The sequence below is a fragment of the Xenopus laevis genome, chromosome 7S (genome assembly GCF_017654675.1).
Source record: "Xenopus laevis strain J_2021 chromosome 7S, Xenopus_laevis_v10.1, whole genome shotgun sequence".
Lineage (NCBI taxonomy): Eukaryota > Metazoa > Chordata > Amphibia > Anura > Pipidae > Xenopus > Xenopus laevis.
This window is the reverse complement of record NC_054384.1, coordinates 70,522,382-70,545,927: the sequence shown is the minus strand read 5'-3', so window position 1 is coordinate 70,545,927 and position 23,546 is coordinate 70,522,382. Positions and strand designations below refer to the sequence as shown.

At 38.5% G+C, this 23,546-nt stretch overlaps 1 protein-coding gene across 4 annotated transcripts in view; it reads left to right on the top strand.

The window, feature by feature from the left end:
• The window catches only part of kmt2a.S (lysine methyltransferase 2A S homeolog), a 103,018-nt gene extending 85,856 nt beyond the window's left edge, over positions 1–17,162 (top strand). For all 4 annotated transcript variants that reach the window (XM_041571362.1, XM_041571363.1, XM_041571361.1 and 1 more), the window contains 6 exons: positions 1,024–1,098; positions 3,016–3,190; positions 4,809–4,916; positions 9,535–9,618; positions 10,523–10,652; positions 11,351–17,162. In XM_041571362.1, coding sequence (XP_041427296.1) covers positions 1,024–1,098; positions 3,016–3,190; positions 4,809–4,916; positions 9,535–9,618; positions 10,523–10,652; positions 11,351–11,626 — 848 coding nt within the window. In that variant the 3' untranslated portion in view covers positions 11,627–17,162. The remainder of the gene's footprint in view (positions 1–1,023; positions 1,099–3,015; positions 3,191–4,808; positions 4,917–9,534; positions 9,619–10,522; positions 10,653–11,350) is intronic.
• Positions 17,163–23,546: the final 6,384 nt, after the last annotated feature.

The window sequence follows — 23,546 nt, the reverse complement described above, 5'->3', positions numbered from 1 at the left end:
ATTAGATCTGCCACCAAGATATCCACATTACCAGTCTGTACAGGAAATTCCAAATGTGTAACTGCCTTTAAGTTTGTTTCTGTGTACAGTAGCTACTACTCTACTTTTAAACTTTTAAGCCAGGAAGACTTGAAATGAATATCACTTAGGGCAGGGGTTCGCAACCTTTTTTACTTGTGAGCCACATTTAAATGTAAAAAAGAGTTGAAGAGCAATACAAGCATGAAAAAGTCCATGGGGATGTCAAATAAGGGCTGTTATTGGCTGTTTGGTAGCCCCTATATGGACTGGCAGCCTACAGGAGGCTCTGTTTGGCGTTATACCTGGTTTTCATGCAACCAAAACTTACCTCCAAGCCAGGAATTAAAAAAATAAGGACCTGCTTTACTGCCACTAAGAGAAACATCCAAGGGGTTGGTGAGCAACATGTTGCTTGTGATCTCCTGGTTGGGGATCACTGATTTAGGGGAATATGTACTGTTATTAGTCCGTATTAGTGACCATTTTCACTTCTCCCCAAAGTTTCTATCTTGCTTGGTGGCAACTTGCCAAAATTGTTACTGACTTGAAACTTTGTTGAGAACAGTCAATAGTGGTATTGCATGAAGTAACACATTTCTGTACTTCTCTCCTTATGGGCTGAAGGATTTATGTTGTATCGTAATTGAGCGACACTTGCCTAGTAAGGTTATTCTTGATGGCTTCCCATATCAAAGTTGCATGAGCACTGGTGGTCAGGCCCTGCTACATCTAGTACTGGGCATAGTAAAGGTGCACATACATATAAATATAGGTGCTCATGCAGGATTTAGTTCAGGATCACTCAGGTAAGTACTTTGCCTGGTTACTGAATAAGGTGATGCCAGTTTTGACAGTTCAAAGTATCTAACTTTCTCGGTAGTTTAAAGTTTGCTTCAAGTTTATCCTTAGTTGGGGTATCTGCATCTATTACAGTTTTGTTGGTGTACTTTAAACCTTCATGTTTTACTACAAATTCTACACTGGTTAATTCATATTTTGCAGAGGCCTGGAAATCACTGACCGAGAAGGTGCAGGAAGCACGATCTAATGCCCGATTGAAGCAACTGTCCTTTGCAGGTAACAAAGAATTCTTCCACTTTTACAGCACTTTTTCATGACAGGTGCAGTTGAAAATAGTACCTGTAATAAGGTGGACAGGACTAACAAACACCTAGATAAGTAGTTAAATAATGATTTTTTTTTTCGGGTCAAACTTTAATAGGCTTACCAAAATGCACCCTAATATAATAAAATGATGTCATACTTACCTAAGGCCTCATCATACATACAATCTTGTATTGACTAAAAAGTCAGTGAATTCAAAGCAAACATCTTATTGATGGCTAACTGCACCTGGGACTATATGAGGATTAGGTGCAGTTACTACTGATGCCCTAGTGAAGCAACACCTTAGGATCTTGCTGTAACTCTCCTTCGGTAATTGGTAAAAATGCATACTTACAAACCTCTAATTGGATGAAGGCTCATCATTATTTCTTAGGGGACATCAACTCCTAATAGTTGATCTGTGAATGGATTAAAGACCAATGGCAGCATTCATAGTGTAATGCATTTTCATCAAAACATAATTTGTGTACATTGCACCAACATAAGTAAAACATGGTGGGTGCTTTTCTCGTCACTCTTGCAATATTTATTCCAAGTCCTATTTGAAGAAGGTGTAAGAGAAGCCAACATTCTCTTCCCTCGATGTCTGTTAAGGACATCATCACAAAGGATTTGATTATGTTGCCAAAGCAACAAATGTCAATGTAATGATCTTTTATTGCCAGCACTATTTAAATCTTTGACAGCGATACATCCCCAATTCCCCATACAGGGTTCTTCCACAGTGTACAAAAGTACCACTTAAAATGTTGTATTATCTGTTAAAATTTGCATAAAGGTTATAGGTTTTTTTTATTGCTAAATTAATTAACAAAATAAGGGTTATTGGCTACCGGGTTCATGTCATTTCACACTGAAGTAATATGCCAAAATGTTTAAAAAGGTTTAAAGGGGTGGTTCACCTTTCAGGTAATTTTTAGTATGTTGTAGAATAGTCAATTCTAAACAACTTTTCAATTAGTCTTCATTGTTTATTTTTAATAGTTTTTAAAGGGCATGTAAAGGCAAAGAAATAAAATCCCATTTTTACTTTCTTTAATGAAAAAGAAACGTATCTCCAATATATTTTAATTAAAAAAATGTGTACCGTTTTTATAAGAAACCTGACTGTATGCAGTGAAATTCTCCCTTCATTTACTGCTGTGGATAGGAATTGTCAGATGGTCCCTAACTGCTGAGCAGGGAAACAATCCTACTTATGAACAGCAGGGGGAGCCCCTGCCTTACTTCCCAGCCATGTAGAACTAAAGCAGCTTTGTTTATGACGATATCTAAGCAGCCCAGACCACACTGAGCATGTGCACAGTCTTCGTCTTGCAAAGATGTTTAACAAAGTTACAAGATGGTGACCCCCTGTTGCCAACTTTGAAAGCATAAATTATTTGTTTGATTAGGCTTGTGGTGCAGTAAGTTCATGTTTATATTTAGTATACAAAATACTGCATTTCTAGCCTTATTCTATTTTAGACTTTACATGCCCTTTAAATGATTTGCCTTTTTCTTCTGATTCTTTCCAGCTTTCAAATGGGGGTCACTGACCACATCTAAAACAAATGCTCTCTAAAGCTACAAATGCATTGTTATTGCTACTTTTTATTTCTCATCTTTCTTTTCAGGTCCTCTCCTATTCATATTCCAGTCTCTTCTTCAAATAAATGCATGGTTGCTATGGTAATTTGAACCCTAGCAACCAGATTACTGAAATATCAAACTAGAGAGCTGCTAAATAACTCAAAACCACAAATAATAAAAAATGAAAACCAATTGCATATTGTCTCAGAATATCATTCTCTGTCTACATCATACTTAAAGTTAATTTATAGGTGAACAACCCCTTTAAGTGAAGTCTCTTGTCCTTTTTCTAAGGTGTTAGTGGACTGAGAATGCTGGGAATCATACATGATGCAGTTGTATTTCTGGTAGAGCAGTTGTATGGAGCCAATAGATGTCGTAACTACAAGTTCCGATTCCACCGGCCTGAAGGTGAAGAGGTGCCTCCAATTAATCCGCATGGGTCAGCTCGAGCAGAGGTTCACCGCAGGTAAGCTTCAGTGTTTAAAAGATGAAAAGTGATTCTTAAAAGAAAAATGATGTTCAAGGTTTCCTTACAAACTAGTGAGGCTTGGAGGGTGACATATCCAATGTTCATTGCGCCAGAGGTACTAAAATAGATTGCTAAGATGAAACAATATGCAGTTAAAAATATAAAAGTAATAATTACTTTACACAGATGAGCAGTAAATAGAAAGTATTATCATTCGGTAACAAATTGTATATCGTATTTTAGCTGTGCGGGTCAGAGAGCCTAAAACCAAATATTATAATGCTTCCAAAATGTGCAGTATAGTTAAAACCAATACTTTTGGATTGTTGTTTTCATTGCCCTTTTCTTCTATGTTATTTCTCTTCTCCATTTGTTTTTTTGGATTTAATTATGCTTTTCTAACTATCCCTGCCTGGGAACTGCATGTTTCACCCTTTCTGGTGACTTTGTAATTTATCCCTGTCAGTTGGCAAATTAATTTTCTCTGGACAACAATGCTTAATTCATCTTTAATGGTTGTTTCTGTCACTGGACAGTAATGCTGGTTGGTGGCCAGTGTATGAAACTCTTCCTGACAGATAATTAAAATAATTACCAGCTGAGTTTGCACTGTTGTACAAAAGAAAGTAGAAAGTAGAACATGAGCCCACAAAAGTACCACTTAAAATTGTGTATTATCTGTTACAATTTGCATAAAGGTTATAGTACAATTAAAGTGTGTGTTTTTTATTGCTAAATTAATTAACAAAAGTAGGGATATTGGGTTACCGGGTTCATGTCATTTCACACTGAAGTAATATACCAAAATGTTTAAAAAGGTTTAAAGGGGTGGTTCACCTTTCAGTTAATTTTTAGTATGTTGTAGAATGGCCAATTCTAAACAACTTTTCAGTTGGTCTTCATTGTTTATTTTTAATAGTTTTTAAATTATTTGCCTTTTTCTTCTGATTGAACATGAGCCCAGCTGGGTAGTTAAAGTTCTCTAAATACATCACTTCAACATGTTACAGGAGGGAGGGGTAGAATGACTGCCAGCATTGGGGACATGGAAAGTTATAGAACATCTGTGTCTAGACCCTGTACACTAGCGCAACTGACACAAGACACACAACACTTCACAAATGTATGTAAATAGTACACATTTACACATCATATATATCCTAGTGTCAATGTGGGCTTCAGACATGGGTAGGGCCAAATTGCAAACTTTCATTCATTGTTACCTGAACAAAGGCCTTATATTTATACTCATTCTGCCCCTGGTTTCTTGGTGGGAGGCTGGAATACATTTACATAAGCATGAATTTTACAAACTCCTCCAAGATGATATCTAATACCATTGTCAAACCTACTGCATGGAAATCTGCATAAAATTACAACAGCGATTAAAAATGGCAATTGTATATGCTACTCCTTTATAAAATCAAATTGTGTTAAACTATTACATTGGCATTGTGGTCTAAGCATCCGCAATGACTCCAGTGAGTATTTGAGAGAATGTGGTTAAATGCTAAATTGTATCATGCTTTGTGGGAGGGCATTGCTAATAAACAGAAGATAAAGTCTACTTCCAGGATACTACGTCTCTTTAAGAAATATTTTTGTTTGTTCTCAGGAAATCCACTTTTGACATGTTTAACTTCTTAGCATCCAAGCATCGCCAGCCACCAGATTACAAACCAAATGATGAAGAAGAAGAGGAAGTACAGCTTAAGTCTGCTCGGTATATTTTCTGCATCATTATGTTTCATTTTATGTTTTGTGTTTTTGCAGTCCAAATGAAACATACAGTACACAAATGCTATTTGTGACATAGGTGCTAACTATTTGATTCATATTTAGTTTCTTTGCCACTTTAACCCTTTTTTCATTTCTTCGTGACTTCTAACCACGTCACTCTCTTTATATGTAGGTATATACACTTGTGGCTAAAAATATTTGCAACTTTGCACTTATTTTTAAATAATGCCCCCGTTTTATCACACGATTAGCACAGCAATGCCAAAGGGGAGTCGGCACTCTCGATACAAGGTTCGAATTTGCCTGGGTGCGGTGTCCAAAATTAGAATCTATATCGCACAAGTAAGGTCCGCACTTTGAGGACTTAAATAAAATAAAAGCTTTTTATTCACATGGAAGGCTAACGTTTCGTCCTCATCCGAGGCCTTTCTCAAAGTCCAGACATGCACTATGGGAATGCCTTAAATACATGGTATATATATTGTTTGCAGTAGAACAACACAGAAAAAACTGAAATGCATTGTTAAATCTTAGCTTACTCCACACAGAGATTGTAAAATGAACTGGACAAAATTAGGGGCACCTTGTAGAAGTTGTAAGAAATTCTTTTATTTTAAGCAGGTGATTTTTGTTTAATTTATTTAACTAGCTTGAATTGAAAAGTTATTTCTCAATATAGCTTCAAAGTTCTGTCTTTATGAGACACAAGCTATGTTCAGCACAAGTCAAAATGAAAGAAGGAAGAAAGAGAGAACCTTGCTTCGTGACTGCAAAATGCCTTCAACGATTAGAACCAACCCTCACCTCTATATACCATATATTTATTCTTTCAGCGGCCAACTTTTTCATTCACCATTCAGTTAGTGAGGATATATAAATTTCTCAACTTATACCAAAGACGTAAAGTGCATTACTTGAATAAATACGACTAAAAGTATTAATTGTCGCTACACCAACTCTGTGTATATTTTAGCAATTGTTAATTCTAATAAACGCTAATATTGGTTAATTTAACAATTCCTAGTATTTAATATTAGAAATAAAATTATAATTCATTAATATACTTTATAAAGTGCCTGTGCTCCAATAATTGATAAAGAACCTCTTACGTCATTTGTATCGCAATACTTGAGGTAATAATATAAAAAAGTGACTGGTGCTATTGATAAAAAAGTTGATTGAATAGATTTAAAACAGTACTACTCAGTTGCAAATTAACCCAACCGCTCCTTGAGGATAAGAGAGGAATTATGAAAAAAGATAGTTGGTGGAGTTGCTCCCAAGATTACTAGTTATGTTTTTTCTAAGTCCCTAGGAGCACCACAAAGTAGGAGAAGGCAGAAACTGAAAGGGCTGCGGTCTCGTTAGTTAATCTTTGCTGTCTAGAAAGAGAGGATATTTAACCCTAAAAAACCGCAGACCATTCAGTTCGTGGAGGGAAAACAGATTTAAGAAACAGTTAGGAAAGAGTTCCTATTCGTTTAAAAAGTGCTTGCCTTTTGAGAAAGCTGTGGCGAAACGCGCGTCAGGGCAAGATTTGACTCTTGATCTTTTTTAATTACTTCACATTGGTGAACAAAAATTGCACTTTTTAAACGAATAGGAACTCTTTCCTAACTGTTTCTTAAATCTGTTTTCCCTCCACGAACTGAATGGTCTGCGGTTTTTTAGGGTTAAATAGCCTCTCTTTCTAGACAGCAAAGATTAACTAACGAGATCGCAGCCCTTTCAGTTTCTGCCTTCTCCTACTTTGTGGTGCTCCTAGGGACTTAGAAAAAACATAACTAGTAATCTTGGGAGCAACTCCACCAACTATCTTTTTTCATAATTCCTCTCTTATCCTCAAGGAGCGGTTGGGTTAATTTGCAACTGAGTAGTACTGTTTTAAGTCTACTCAATCAACTTTTTTATCAATAGCACCAGTCACTTTTTTATATTATTACCTCAAGTATTGCGATACAAATGACGTAAGAGGTTCTTTATCAATTATTGGAGCACAGGCACTTTATAAAGTATATTAATGAATTATAATTTTATTTCTAATATTAAATACTAGGAATTGTTAAATTAACCAATATTAGCGTTTATTAGAATTAACAATTGCTAAAATATACACAGAGTTGGTGTAGCGACAATTAATACTTTTAGTCGTATTTATTCAAGTAATGCACTTTACGTCTTTGGTATAAGTTGAGAAATTTATATATCCTCACTAACTGAATGGTGAATGAAAAAGTTGGCCGCTGAAAGAATAAATATATGGTATATAGAGGTGAGGGTTGGTTCTAATCGTTGAAGGCATTTTGCAGTCACGAAGCAAGGTTCTCTCTTTCTTCCTTCTTTCTACGAATAATTTTATCCTTGCGTGTACTGTATTTTTACGAAACAATTTAATAAAGAAAGTTAGTAAAACCCCTTTTTTAGTACACAAGTCAAAATGACTGAAGTCGTATTGATCAAAAGGGTACACTGGTCCTTTAAATACTGCAGAACCTGTATGCTAGTACAGAAAGATCAGAAACTAAAATACATTTCCATTTTAACTGTAATTTGTGAGTTATTAGAGAAAAGCCAAGGTACTTATATTTTCTAATACAAAGGGGGGGGGGGTTGTGGGTGCACTCCTTAAGTTAAAATATGTTTAAGTATAATGGAAGTGCTATGGATTTGGCCATTCCTTGGTCCCCTGTCTAAGTAATTCAGTATATATGCAAGTGCATGTGTTTACAAAGTTATGATCATAAAGTTGATAAGCCACCATACCACATCAAGGTAAACCCCACACGGTGGTCCCTAACTTGTTTACCAAGTAATGTGCATTGATTAACTGGCCAAATCAGTAGTGCTTCCATTATACTTAAACACAATTTAACTTAGCCTTAAGAGTGCACCCACAACCTTTTTTGTATATGGAATACTAATATTTTCTGCCATGATTGTGTGTGTGTGTGTGTGTGTGTGTGTGTGTATATAGTGGTGTGAAAAACTATTTGCCCCCTTCCTGATTTCTTATTCTTTTGCATGTTTGTCACACTTAAATGTTTCTGCTCATCAAAAACCGTTAACTATTAGTCAAAGATAACATAATTGAACACAAAATGCAGTTTTTAAATGAAGGTTTACGTTATTAAGGGAGAAAAAAAAACTCCAAATCTACATGGGCCTGTGTGGAAAAGTGATTGCCCCCCTTGTTAAAAAATAACTTAACTGTGGTTTATCACACCTGAGTTCAATTTCTGTACTCACCCCCAGGCCTGATTACTGCCAATCAAGAAATCACTTAAATAGGAGCTACCTGACACAGAGAAGTAGACCAAAAGCACCTCAAAAGCTAGACATCATGCCAACATCCAAAGAAATTCAGGAACAAATGAGAACAAAAGTAATTGAGATCTATCAGTCTGGTAAAGGTTATAAAGCCATTTCTTTGGGACTCCAGCGAACCACAGTGAGAGCCATTATCCACAAATGGCAAAAACATGGAACAGTGGTGAACCTTCCCAGGAGTGGCCGGCCGACCAAAATTACCCCAAGAGCGCAGAGACAACTCATCCGAGAGGCCACAAAAGACCCCAGGACAACATCTAAAGAACTGCAGGCCTCACTTGCCTCAATTAAGGTCAGTGTTCACGACTCCACCATAAGAAAGAGACTGGGCAAAACGGCCTGCATGGCAGATTTCCAAGGCGCAAACCACTTTTAAGCAAAAAGAACATTAAGGCTCGTCTCAATTTTGCTAAAAAACATCTCAATGATTGCCAAGACTTTTGGGAAAATACCTTGTGGACCGACGAGACAAAAGTTGAACTTTTTGGAAGGTGCGCGTCCCGTTACATCTGGCGTAAAACTAACGCAGCATTTCAGAAAAAGAACATCATACCAACAGTAAAATATGGTGGTGGTAGTGTGATGGTCTGGGGTTGTTTTGGGGTTGTTTTGCTGCTTCAGGACCTGGAAGACTTGCTGTGATAGATGGAACCATGAATTCTACTGTCTACCAAAAAATCCTGAAGGAGAATGTCCGGCCATCTGTTCGTTAACTCAAGCTGAAGCGATCTTGGGTGCTCCAGCAGGACAATGACCCAAAACACACCAGCAAATCCACCTCTGAATGGCTGAAGAAAAACAAAATGAAGACTTTGGAGTGGCCTAGTCAAAGTCCTGACCTGAATCCTATTGAGATGTTGTGGCATGACCTTAAAAAGGCGGTTCATGCTAGAAAACCCTCAAATAAAGCTGAATTACAACAATTCTGCAAAGATGAGTGGGCCAAAATTCCTCCAGAGCGCTGTAAAAGACTCATTGCAAGTTATCGCAAACGCTTGATTGCAGTTATTGCTGCTAAGGATGGCCCAACCAGTTATTAGGTTCAGGGGGCAATTACTTTTTCACACAGGTTTGGATTTCTTTTCTCCCTAAATAATAAAAACCCTCATTTAAAAACTGCATTTTGTGTTTACTTGTGTTATCTTTGACTAATAGTTAAATGTGTTTGATGATCAGAAACATTTTGTGTGACAAACATGCAAAAGAATAAGAAATCAGGAAGGGGGCAAATAGTTTTTCAATTTTTAACCTAATACCATTTTTTTTTGCTTTAGGAGAGCCACCAGCATGGACCTGCCAATGCCCATGAGATTCCGCCATCTTAAAAAGACCTCAAAAGAGGCTGTGGGGGTTTACAGGTGAGAATAATCTGCTGAGTATCGGGTCTGTAATCATCTGGCTTCTATTACACGAGTCACAGCCAGTAGTTATTATAAACAGCCAAACAGGTAGTGTGTTCAATTTTCAAACCATCACAATTTTTAATTAATGCATATTGTATTGTTTAGAATTGGCTTTTGCATAATAATCAAATATGCGTTTTCTGTCCAAAATCTGCTCTTCACTGCCAGCGTCTGGCATATTCCATGTGAACAAGTGACAGGCTTCACAGCAGCAGTCTGTTTATTCTCCACCCCCTAAAGAACACTAGTATAGAAGAAACCCTCTGTGTGCCAGGGGCCCATACCCTTCAATGGTGCAAGCTGTGTTTCAGACTGGTACAAACTGTTTTTTTATTAACTTGAATATAGTTTCTATAAATAAACTGCTGTGTGGCCATGGGCAGCCATACAAGATGAATAGGGTACATGTTTATAAAGTAAATAACAGTTAAGTTCTCTATAGTGGTTAAAGGGACAGTGCACCCCAATCTCAACAAGAGTGGAGTGAATAGGGCTTTTTCGGAACATACTTTTTGCCTGTTGGTTTAATAAAGAAATAATCTATGGTTTTTGTTATTTTTTTTTTAACTAATCAGGGCAAACTGCAAGATTGAAGCTACTCCATGTTTGAGCTCTGGTAATCTAATTATCTAACTTGCAAGGACCAGATAATCTTTCTGCACAATTAACTTATATTTCTTTGTGCTCTGGTTAAAAATAAATCACTTTGTGGTATTACTGGTCTCCGAACTATTCCCTTGTGGATTTTTTTTAATTAGTATGCATTTAATCTACATCTTAAGAACACTTCTTGCATAAAATATATTTTAATACGTATAGGCACAAACATTTCCATTTTAACTAAGCTGTTTGTTCCCAGATCTCCAATACATGGTCGTGGGCTATTCTGCAAAAGAAACATTGATGCCGGAGAGATGGTGATTGAATACTCTGGAAATGTAATTCGCTCAATCTTGACTGACAAAAGAGAGAAATATTATGATGGAAAGGTTAGTTGGGGCCAAGAATGGGGTGCAGAATCCCAACCTAATGTAATGCATTAGGCTTTGTATAAAAAAAGGTAAAATTGTAGCTCACCACAATTTGAAAAATAAATTGTGCAAAAAGATGTTGCATGCAGGATTCTGCCACTTTGCAGATAGAGTTCACCCATTTGAAAAACTGGAAAATGAAGTTCATTGTTAAAAAGTGTAACATTTCAAGAAAGATAGAAATAATATAAACTAAATTATAAAATGTTCTGGGTATCCTGAATTGGGAAGGATCTGGGGATTTTTGTAAATCAAGTGGTGTCTTGAATAAAAAAAAGGGGATTAATCAAGGGTTGGAAATATAATTTTGCCTATTTAAGAGTCTTTGGTAAGGCCTCTCTTAAGGTCGTCATACATGTTTTCAATAATGATCTTTCTATAGGTTGCAGGGCAGATTATTTGTTTTCTCAGCTCTTTCACTCTAGGATTTATGTGCAAATAAAAAGTGGCACAGTCCGTTACACCAGGATTTCCTAATTGATGCAATTGGTATTTCCCTAAACAAGTGGGTTAACTAGAAACCCTGACAAATTAATACAATTAAGGGTACTGCCTTGTATTGTCTAAATTCTCCTAGGAGATTTATATTGTTAGGATCTAGCCATATTGTTATTACATTATTCTCGTGAGATTAACGTTCTTGTTCTCTTTTTCAGGGCATTGGTTGCTACATGTTCCGTATCGATGATTCTGAGGTGGTCGATGCCACGATGCATGGAAATGCTGCTCGCTTTATCAACCACTCTTGTGAGCCCAACTGCTACTCTAGAGTCATCCCTATCGATGGTCAGAAGCACATTGTCATCTTTGCCATGCGAAAAATTTACAGAGGGGAGGAGCTTACTTATGACTATAAGTTTCCCATTGAGGACGCAAACAACAAGTTGGCCTGTAACTGTGGGACCAAGAAATGTCGCAAGTTTCTGAACTAACTACAGCTCTTCCATCACCCAAATTAGAAAGTAGGCATTTGCTCTGTTTCTTACACAGATCTGGCTCACTTTTTTTTTGTTTCAGATAAGCAGTGAGTACCATCACGGTAACCTTCACTGCTGCAGTGGCCAGGAATGAAACGCCGATTGTCTACTTCTAAATAACACGCAGTGCTGTATAGTGATGCTGAGTATATTTATACACTCAAAGGGAGCATGCTGTGCTGTATAATTATGCAGAGTATCCCTGTACATCATTTTGCTGTCATTTGGCAGTGAAGAATATTTGATAGTTTATTTTCTATTTTAATCTATTTTTGTATGTACCTTACATTGCATGGCACTGCTGGGACTCATAGCTGTGAATATGACCTGGGGAAATGTGCTCATAATACCGATGTGGGGGTTTCGACTCAAGCCTTTTTATGTTCTGTCTCATGGTCCTACCCCCACATGTTTTAGAAACAACAGGAGATAATGGATATAGGGCTGAGACATCTATGGTTTTAGGTGTCTGTACACAGTGGGCTTCTGAAATGTTGCAGGTCCTTGGTATGATTTGTTTGCAACCAAGTCATTGTGGGTTGCAAGCAGGACACCTTTCTCCTACAGTCATGTGCTGACAGCATGGTTCTGGTCCTGGAGAAAAGGTTGATCTCAATATGAACTGCAAGACGTCAATGCAGAGGAAACAGTTTTACTTGCTTTATGGCCAGTGACCATTCACTCCAGGGTCCCTTTATATACCTCTTCCCCTCCACTAAGGTAAGCTCCTCCTGTGCTTAGCAGGCAGCGACAGTATATGCACTGACCAACACGGTAGTTTTAGAAATATTCAGGGACTTGTGTCTCTTGTTTTTATTGCAGGTTAATTATATGAGCATGCTGGGGGCATCCAGAAATATTCACATTTTCTTGCAGTTAATATGAATAAGGCACTTAAGGGGGTGGGCTACCTTTACATTAGATGCCTATATTATGTCAAGTTGGCTTGCATGGAATTCCAGTACATGGGATGAACTGAATTCCAGACCCTTCGTCCTCACAAAAAAAACCCATGAATAATTAAGAGGCTTACTCTCTATTCTCAAAGTCTGAAAACAACCTAAGGCATGCATAGTGTTCATTCCTTGAAATTTCATCCAAGAACATTTCAAATCTCTGTTAGAATATACAGAACAGGAATTGAAGTGGAAAGTAAGAGAAATTATGGATGAAAAATGTCTGGAGCAGGAAACCTTTGTTTGTAAGAGACAGTTGGAAATACCAAATTTCTCCCCTGAAAGTTTACTGTAGTGGGGGAACTACACAGTGCTTCATTGCTCCCTACAGTGCAGACCCCTAATATCTTACATTATCCAATCCCTCCCTGGTGTATTTGACCAAGGAGAACAGTTTTCAATTCCTCCAACACAAGCCCACTCGTGAGATTTTCTTCACCTCCCATGTTCCGTTTACATGTTCTGTGTGTTGTTGTTGTTTTTTTGTAGTAGTATTTAGGAAACGTTTTTTTACAAAATGTATAGACTCTATTTTTCTATTGGAAGCACTTATGAGTAAAGGAAGCACTTAAAATGGGGAGGGCAAGGACTAAAAAGAATTTGGGTTCTTATGGTTTATTTTTGAAAGGGTAACAGATTTTTTCTTTAATCTGTAAAATCTTATTTTATCACAGGCTGCTGCAGAGGAAATATTTTGGTTAGTAATGGTGTCTTTGTCTGCCTCTCATTCCTCTTCTTGTAACCCTTTGTTTTACATTGGGCATTTGCAGAACTGATGAATTTTATAATTATGCGGTATAGACACTGTGCCATGAATCTATTCTTAGCATTTCATTTTTACGCAGAGTTTATAGCTTGATTTGTATCCAGCAAACCTCTCTCATTGCTGCGAGTAGGGAGAGAAAGTGTTTATTCTGGGCCTAATAAAGGAATCCCCTATGCAGAATGGCATGAACTGGAAACGTTTGAGTAAATCCCTCTCTGCCCAGTAACACTACTGATGTCAGTGGTCAGGAGGGAATTTCTCCAGGAACAGTGTTTAATACAAATAAGCAAAGTTGTTTTGATTAAAACAATAAGAAAACACATTATCCAAATAATGACTGAAACAAGGTGACTACTGTCCCTCCATAGTTATTTTCTTTACATATTTAAGCCAAGCTTGTCTTATAGAATGAAACTTCTGATAATTTAATACCAAAGGAAAGGCTCTCTAACATGTACAAGTATCTATTTGATTTCTGATTGTCATCTCCAGTAAACACTACACCTCATTAAACAGGGGCACTAGTTCATTTAACAGACTACACTTTGTCTCTGTAATACACTAGTCTCTTCCCAAAGTTCTTAATATGCAGGTATCGGATCTGTTGCCTGGACCCAAGATTTTACAGATAAGGGGTTCTGTCTATAATGTGGAACACCATGCCTTAGTTTTACTAGCAAATGTTTAATTTATTAATAAACACCAGCATAGATCTGAGCTAGCGTCATTATCATTCAACACACGTGCAAAAATCTGGCACATGTTTGTATTCCACTGAAGTTAAATAGGATAGTAAATCAAATAAAATTTTGCCTGTTTTACAACATTTAAAAAGTGTTACAAATATATATGTGCATGCGTTGGAAAGTTGCTTAAAATGACTTTCTTTAGACAAAATGTAATTTTTTTGACTTACATCACTTGTATCATGTTGTGCCAAATGTTCCATTCCATGAGAATATACAAGCAGCGTGTATGTACGGCACAAGATTTTTGACCAGTGGACTAGACCCGTCGTACTTAAGGATCATAAGGTCTATGATTACGAGGAATCGGGGTTAAATCTTCTTGGGGCTTGTTTGGCTAAATGTCAGGGATTCAATTAGGCAGTTCTGAGCTTTACTATAAAACTGACTTTATAGAATATGTGGAAATTCTGATATCACTTACCGCCACTGTAAGGGTTTTTCAATCTGCCCGTTTATTCATTTTTGCAGGTAGCTGCAATCTTACTTAGGTTGTATTTACTGTCAATTGTTTTGGATCTTTTGGCAGTAATGCATATGAACACCTCTGCTACTTGTAGTCTTGTATCTGTTGCTTTTCCCCAGACAAGCCACCACAATAGAAGTCTCATGGTTAAATAGCAGTGTGTTTATTGTGACTATCTCCCAGATATATAGATGTTACCATTTTGGTGATAGTTACCCAAATAAATCATACGCGGCTGCCTTTACATGCTAAACTTCACAGAAAACTGTCCCTTGGACTTTGTAGTGGCAGTTTGTGTGTGGAGAAGTTATAGAGACAAAAGTACAGTATATATATATATATATATATATCTCTATCTCACACACAGACACACACACACAGATATGTCTGAGCCACTAATCACAGTTAGGCTCGGGTATAGTTTTTCCACAGCTGCTCTACTTTTTTTTTTTTTTGTCTGTATCATGTACATTTAAAGGCAAAGTTAAACCATAGACTCAGCTGTTAGATGGAGATGATTATTTATTGTATGAACCCATATGTATCTGATATTTGATAAATATTTGACATTGTAATTCTTCAACAGACTGGTAAAGTTTTCTTGTTTAGCATCTAGAGTAAGTGCCACATTGTATTGCTTTCAGCATAGAATGTATTTGCTGTTAAAATGAAACACAACGTGCTCTTGTTTCAGGCAGTATCTAGTATAGTTCCCTCTGATATACAGCACAATCACGAATGGATAAAGCCTCTACCATTTCTTGTTGTGCAATAAATCTTTTATTGAGCCTCTATGGGAGGTGCAGACCCCCGAAATGTTGTTCTGCATCTTTATGGTAAATCTGGCTCAATAAAAGATTAATGGCACAGTAGAGTGCTTTAACCGTTTATGATTCTGCTATGTGATGTGGCTGAGCATCTAAGAATAGCACCGCCGTGAAAACCAGCATCCGAGAAGTGTGAGTAGTGCTCCCTTCCCAAATATATTCCCTCTGATATACAGCCATTTGCACATTTCATAGAAGTGCACTTTGCATTGCGCCACACACCCATACTGGATCCATGCTCTCCTACTGCATGAATGGAACTTCCATGACTGCCTCTTTTGTGTCTATATATAAAGTCATAACTCCTAGTCACACAAACTAACAAAGTGCCTTCTGGAAAATGGGATGACACCTGTCCCAATAACTGGGGAAAGACACTACTCTTATTCTAGAGTATTCCAATACAAGTGCAAGTACAGTTTGGCTTCAATAATCTCACTAATATAATGGCTCCCACAAACCATAACAATTCCAGTGCCCAAGAACGCACCAGTGTCCTCATAGTAATGTGTATAGAGGTTTCCCTTACAGGCAGACTTGCTGGACAGACTTACACTAATTAGCCTCACAGTTTAGCTGATGTGACGTTCAAATAAAGGGCAGAAAGCACCAGTTTCAGACTTTCCATTACAGAAATACTGTATTCCTTCTCCGATATTGTGTTGCACCCTATTCTAAAAAGCTCATCGCACTGCTTGGGTGCAGCTCTCTTTTGTTTTGTATTCTACACAGAGCAATGTATAAATATAATGAAACATCATGGCTTACATTGTATTCATTTCTCCATTCAGTCGCACTAAATTATCCAAAGCAGCAAGGACAGAGCTATGGGCAGATGGTTCCTTCAGTATTCTCTGTAGAGTCATTTCTCTTAATACAAGCTGGAGTCCTATCAGGTTAACTTGTTCAGCCTTGTGGGGAGTTGTTCTGTTAGTTAGTAATTCAGATCATTATAATTGTCATAAAACCATTCAGTGGCAATTGTAACCATTTTTGCAGGTCCAACACACAGTACAGGAGTCTTCTGCAATAACTACATCCATTTCACGTGCTTCCTTCAGTGAACTTCAGTTTGCTGTCCCTGGAGGTTCCAAATCTTTTGTTCCTGTATAGTCATTCTCTGTACAAAGTCTCATCTCTTCTCTATATATTCTGTTTCCGAAACTATAGGGGCACTGGCCCATGCATTTAATGTTGAAATAAAACAAACTGGTGTTCTTGTGATCTTTGACTCTGTTCTGAATATCTTACTATATATCTGTGTCTTTCAAACCTGCATCACAGGTGTAACACTTGGATTTCTTTTGTTTTTTGATCTGCTCACTCTCCAAGTGCCGCCCAGTGTAGCCTCTTCATGCTCTTTCCTGCTGCTCTTCCAAACTCCCTTTTGTGTTTTATTTAGTTCCACAGGTTTTCTTGTTTTAATATTTAAAGTAAACAAAAGAGGAAAGTGTCGTAGTTTATCAGTGTTATTTAAAAAAAACAAAAACAAAAAAACAAACGTATACAAAAAAGGTATCCGTTTTCACGGAGCTGAAGGAAAAAAATGTACAACTGTTTCATACTGAACAGGAATTGTTGGGGGGCTGTTTGAATGTAAAGTGTATATAGTTGTAAAATTACTCCCAACAGAGTCGTTTTAAAAACATGTTTGCTTTTTTTTCTATGCACTTTTTTTATTTAAGTGATTAGTTTACTTAATAAACATGTCTGTTTTATTGATGTTAAAATCTGTGGAGCCTTATTTCAATACCTTTTCTATGGGAGAATTGTCTGTGAGAACCATATGCAGCCTGGCGCGCTGACGTTCACGATTGTGAAAAAGTTTGGAACCCTATTGGCCCCCAATGCTCCAGTCCGACCCTGCATGTTATGCTGGAATTCTAAAGAAAATGTGGAATTATGGCTACACAAACAAAGGGCCTAATTTAATAACATAAATACAACTGCTAATATGTTCACCCATCCAATCAGAACCTAGAACTGAAAACAGTTGCCACCAGTTCATGAAATATGATTCTGGCGATATGCTGATGCCAGTGAAATAAATTCTATGAGCGTCTGTACATCCCCACTGGTATATCAGGTGCTGTGGCAGGGGATTCTGGGAGTTGGAGTTTAGCACCTCAGGGAACCATAGAGATTAAAATTATGCAAGGGTTGTTCATCTTCTCTTATTGTGAGCTGTATTGTGTTTTTACTCATGAGGCTGTACATTTCTATTTAATATAATCTGATTCCTCAGTGGCGTAATGCAACATTGTTGAGTACCCCTGTGATCGGCCTGCCCCCCTCCCCACACTGGTGTGATTGATTGAGTGCGTTCAGCCTTGCGAGCAGGAAGAAGAAAGGCCCATTTTCAAGTACAGAAGTGACTATAGAGGAGACTGGTCCGGGCCCCCTGCAACTGCGGGGTCTGCTTCCTCTATAGTTACGTCACTGAGATTCCTCATTCATGGATCAGTCATTCTAAAAGGCCCAAACCACTAGTTACCTTGTAATCTGCACTGAATCTAGAAAATGATTTCCCATAATCCCCACCTCATATATTCCACAGTTCAGTAGTTATTCCATAAACAGTAAATCATTGATCTCCCCACAGTTTCCATCAATCCCCCACAAACCACTTATCAGACCATAATGCACTGCTGCTTCTCTCTCCCACAATACCTGTTTGTAGCCATCTTGTAACATGGCAAAATATAATATTACTTCCAGAGCGCCCAATGAATAAATCCTGACAATCTGCAATTAAACTATAACCATACCTCCCAACTGTCCAGTTTTCAGTGGGGCAATCCCGCGTTTGTGCTGAAAGTCCAGACTTTCTCTGCACTGAATAGCCAGAAAAAAAAAAAGTTTCTAACTTAATTGGCTTTTGGCAGAGAGCCCAGAACAGCCACCAGGTGCAACTAAGATACTTTGTAACAATTTTGAGATAGCAAATAAGTAATTGTAACAATTTAGGATAAGGAGGTCCCTTGGTAAAAATTAGACTCACATCTTAAGGGCAGAGACACATGGTCAGATTTGGGGAGATTAGTTGCCTGGTAAATCTCCTCGACTGCCTTCCCGCCGGCCAGAATGAAAATTGCCGGCAGGGTGGCATATTGAGCGCTTCGTTTTTTCAAAGTTGCCTCTTAATGAAAATTTTGTTTTTACAAAATGTATAGCTATTGCTACTTTTAATTACTAATATTTCTAATCAGGCCCTTTTCTATTCATACTCCAGCCTCTTATTAAAGTCAGTGCATGGCTGCTAGAGTCATTTGCACCAGATCACTGATATTGCAAACTGGAGAGCTGCTGAATAAAAATAACTCAAACCACAAATAATAAAACCTGTTTGTACAAGTAAATACGCTGCTGCTCTATCAGAGTCCACAATACCTTGCTCTGCATTCAGCAGGCTTGTGGACAAGCAGGGAGGATGGTGTTGGGAACTGGAGTCTTGGCTGGAGAAGAGCTGTCTACTGCTACATTGTCTCCAGAGTTGGCAAAATCAAAATGGCCAGACTGATATCAGTGGAAATAACACAAAAACCCATAATAATAATGTATATTGGAAATGTTTGAACTGAATGCACAGTTCCCACAGCAACAAGACCTTCATCTGAAGCTGCTGTACCTGCACAGGAGACAAGAAGAAAGTACTGCTGCAATATATATGATCAAGTCTGAAGTACATGTACTGTATGTATACATTTGTCTTCCTCTGCTTCTTCAAGATCATTTGTTCTAGATATACTCGCTCTCTACAAAATCATAAAGGCAAGTCGGTTCTTGTGTCATGGGCCAATGAGTTGGGAGTACTATAGCTTACTCCTTGAACAGGCAATAAATATAGGGCTCCCTTTGTGTATTGTACCTATAGATGGTCAAATCTGTGCAACACAATCAACACTTTCCCTCACAGGCACATGGTGCACTTAGTTTACTATTTAGTCCAATGTCTCAGCCTCTAGTACAATTGATTGTACTGGGCTTATCACCCAAAGTATAAAAACTGTCTAGCCCCTGACACCCCCCCCCCCGTTTGTTGCTTGTATAGCAGGCGCATTAACTCCACAAACCAGAATGCAGCAGCATCTCCATCAGATATAGGTGGCCATATATGCTCTTACATTATACCCTTATTATTATTATATTTTCTCCAGGTCTGCTTGGGGGACACGGGGACAGTGGGGTATAGCTGGCATCACTAGGAGACAGGACACTAGAAACTTGATCCCTCCTCCTCCTGCTATACCCCTCCTCTGTAGGCAGAGACACTCAGTTTCGTTGTGTCCTCAGGAGGTTAGGACCATCTCCTGCATTCAGGAATATTTTAGTATTTATTTTGCTCTTCTTTTTATTTTATTACAATTCCTTCACATTATATGGAGCTGAACAGCTACACTGAGTAGTCTGATCCATTACTTCAGGATGTCACCGGGGTCTCTTGTGCTCTGCACTGACCATCCAGCATTGATTCCCTCCCTCTGTCGTCCAGAGTGAGGATACACTGCCTGGGACACAGGGCTGAGAACTGCTGTGACTCATTTAAGGTAAGCATATATCCTTAATAGCCAACAATAGAAGTGCGCACACGCTGGACAGAGCTCTTCCCCAGCTTCTCTGCAGCACAGCCCGTCCCGTTTTTTCTTAGTACACAACAGGGCAGTAATTCTGACACAGTGGGTTTTTTAGCTATTGCCACAGGGCAGCAGGCTTTGTAATTACTGCCTTATCAGGCTTCTACTCTCCTCCAAGGCTTTGCACTCAGCAGTACCCTGGGGAGGCATTTTCAATTTATATATATAACCTACATTTTTATATATTATTAACTTAATTTCTCTCTTACAGGAACAGCTTGTGTACACCATGGCTGGAGGTACAGGTGATAACCTTTTTTCCAGGCCAGCTACTTCTGCATCGGTTAAGTATTTAGCTTGTACCAAATGCCGCAAACGCCTGCCATCTGGTTACATGGACCACGCGCAAGCCACCTGAGGCCGTTTCAGAAAATTCAGTACTCCGTCCTCTCTGCCCTCTCCTGTAGGTTTCCTCTGTTGACCTTCCACAACGACAGGGCAGTACTTCATACTTCTCCCTCTTTTCTTCCCAAGGTAGTTTCCACCTCAACCAGGAAATTTACGATTCCTACCTTCTGCCCATCCCTTTCCATTTTGAAGGAAGCGGCACTGCTCATTCTCGACACCGTTAGGGCCCTCAAGTTTTAACCGGGTCGAAGACATCCGTCAATCGGACTCCTTGTTCATCCTTCCCTCAGGCCCTCTCAGGGGCACACCAGCTACTAAGACTACCATATCCTGATGGATAAAACAGGCCATCCAGAGATCCTATTCATCACAGGGTCAGTTTCCCCCAGACTCAGTCAGGGCACATTCCACCAGAGGAATGAATGCTTCCTGGGCTTTTCAAAACCAAGCCTCGGCAGAACAATTGTGCAAGGCTGCAACGTGGACTTCAATCCATACTTTTGCCACATTTTACCAGTTTGGCACCTTTGCGGCATCTGACACCCACTATGGCAGGAAGGTACTTCAGGCTGCAGTGGCTGGTTCCACGTAGGCCTCTACTTCCCGCCCTTGATTCAGGGGACAGCTTTGGTGAGTCCCCCCTGTCCCTGTGTCCCCCAAGCAGACCTGGAGAAAATGAGATTTTGTGTACTCACCGTTAAATCTCTCTCTCTTCAGTCGCTTGGTGGGGACAGGGCTTCCCTCCCTGGATAGAGGCCTTCTCTTGGCTTCAGATTTGGTTGACTCAACCATCTGTTCTTCTTGTAATTAGTTATCAGTTTTTCTGTTGATTAATAACCTCCTGTTTCTCCTTTGGTACGAACTGAGTGTCTCTGCCTACAGAGGAGGGGTATAGCAGGGTGAGGGATCAAGTTTCTATTTTGTTATTGTGTCCTGCCTCCTAGTGGTGCCAGCTATACCCACTGTCCGTGTCCTCCAAGCGACTGAAGAGAAAGAGATTTAACGGTGAGTACACAAAATCTCCTTATTTCCAAGAGGTTGCAAGTCCGAAGCATCAACAGCCCCTGAAACTCAGGCATTACACTCATTGGTAAAACACTCCATCTTTACCCCATCATCATCATTTATTTATATAGCGCTATCAAGATACGCAGTTTACATGCCAAGGGTCCCCCAGCATCACCCTAGGAAGAGAAAGTATGTATGTTAGAAGTGGACAGTTGTCTGTTCCTAACAAAGATAAAATTGCATTACTTTTACTAATTTACAGTGAAGAGGCAACAGGCAGCTGCCTTCAGTTTGTTCATTCTCACATGACCCGGTGTCCAAGTAAAACTGCAAATTGATCCAAAGGATGGTAAAAAAAAGATTGTCTTTGGTGCTCTAAACGAACCTACAGACAGGAAAGAACAACAAAAAAAAAAAAAAAAAAGGGGAGGACAGATTTACCTGAACATTCTCCTAAAAAATGCCCTTAAATGGGTTGCTAGCCTTTAAATTCACTTTTGGGATGATGTAGAGAGTGATATTCTGACACAATTTGCAATCATTTTTTAGTATTGTGGTGTCTGTGTTACCTAGTTTTTTATTGGGCAGCTCTCCAGTTTGCAATTTCTCATTTTCTATGGTTGTGGAACTGTTTGGTGACTATGGTTGCTACCTTCCTAGAATAAAATACCGGCCTTCCTTTATACTGTACATTGTGTTCAGAATAATAGTCTGACACCACTAACCTGATCAGTCACTGTTTTTGGTAGAAATTATATTTCTACGTGGCAAATAATTTACAAGTAGGTGTAATAGAGTAATAGAAAAGCAACAGACCCAACAGTCATGACATTCATGCTGCCGATTCTGTGTAATTGAATCATTATGGGCCCTTCGTTCCGGTTTTATGCGTTCAGCCACAGGGTAGCGCATGAGTAGATGCGCTGCATTCTTTGCAATGCAGCTGAACTCATACAGATGCAGGTAAAATGCAACCTGTGTTCGGTGCTTACATGCGTATGAGTTCAGCCACATTGAAAAGAATGCAGCGCGTCTATCTCATGCGCTACCCTGTGGCTGAACGCATAAAACCGGGATGCAGCCTGCGAGTAAGGGTACTTATTAGGCTTCTTCCAAATTATAAATATTAAAATGGGTCATTCTGGAAGCAAATGAAAAACTACCATTCAAATGGATAGAAGAATAGCCAAAATGGCAAATAAATCTTGGTTCCAGACCAACAAGACTGACGTTATGGAGAGGCCAACCCAACCCCAACTCTTAAACCAATAGAAAGCATTGTTGGTGTCATCCCACAAGTTGTTTGAGGCAAAACAAAGAAGTGCAGAAGAATTGTGGAATGTAACAGGTGCCAGAAGATGGTCAAGTCCATGTAACACAGATGTGCAGAAATTCTCAGAAACACTGATTATACAACGAAATATTAGTTCAGTGATTCAAAGGAAAGCAAAATCTTGGAACAATTTTCAGTTTATACAGTGAATGATTATGTGTAAAGAAGAATGCAGACACTGCTATTATTTTGAACAGATTAAGAATTCCCTTTTACTTCACTTTCTGTAAAGAAATAACACAAATTTACATTTTTCTTCATGTTTTGATTTGGAATAGAATGTGCAGTGTTCCCAATGCATTTGTGTGTATGGAAATAAAAGCTCACTTTTTTTCACTGCTATTATTCTGAACACAACTGTATCTTATCTAACACATTAGATTTCTGGTTTGTTTGAGATCAAGCCCCCTTTGTGATTCAACGAAGTTACTACTGGTATAGGATCCATTATCCAGAAACTTGTTATCTAGAAAGCTCCAAATTATGGGAAGGTCATTCATAAAGTAAAGATGATTTCCTTTTTCTCTGTAATAATAAAACAGGACCTTATACTTTATCCCAACTAAGATATAATTAATCCTTATTGAAGCAAAACAATCCTATTGGTTATATGTAATCTATACCAGAATTTTGTATAATACGTGGAGACCTAAATAACGGAAAGACCACTTATCTGGAAAAACCCAGGTCCCAAGCATTCTGGATAACAGGTCCCATACATATAATATGTTAATACAATTGTAGAATTCCCCCTGCTATAGATTAAGGACCCCAATGTTGCTGTAATTGAC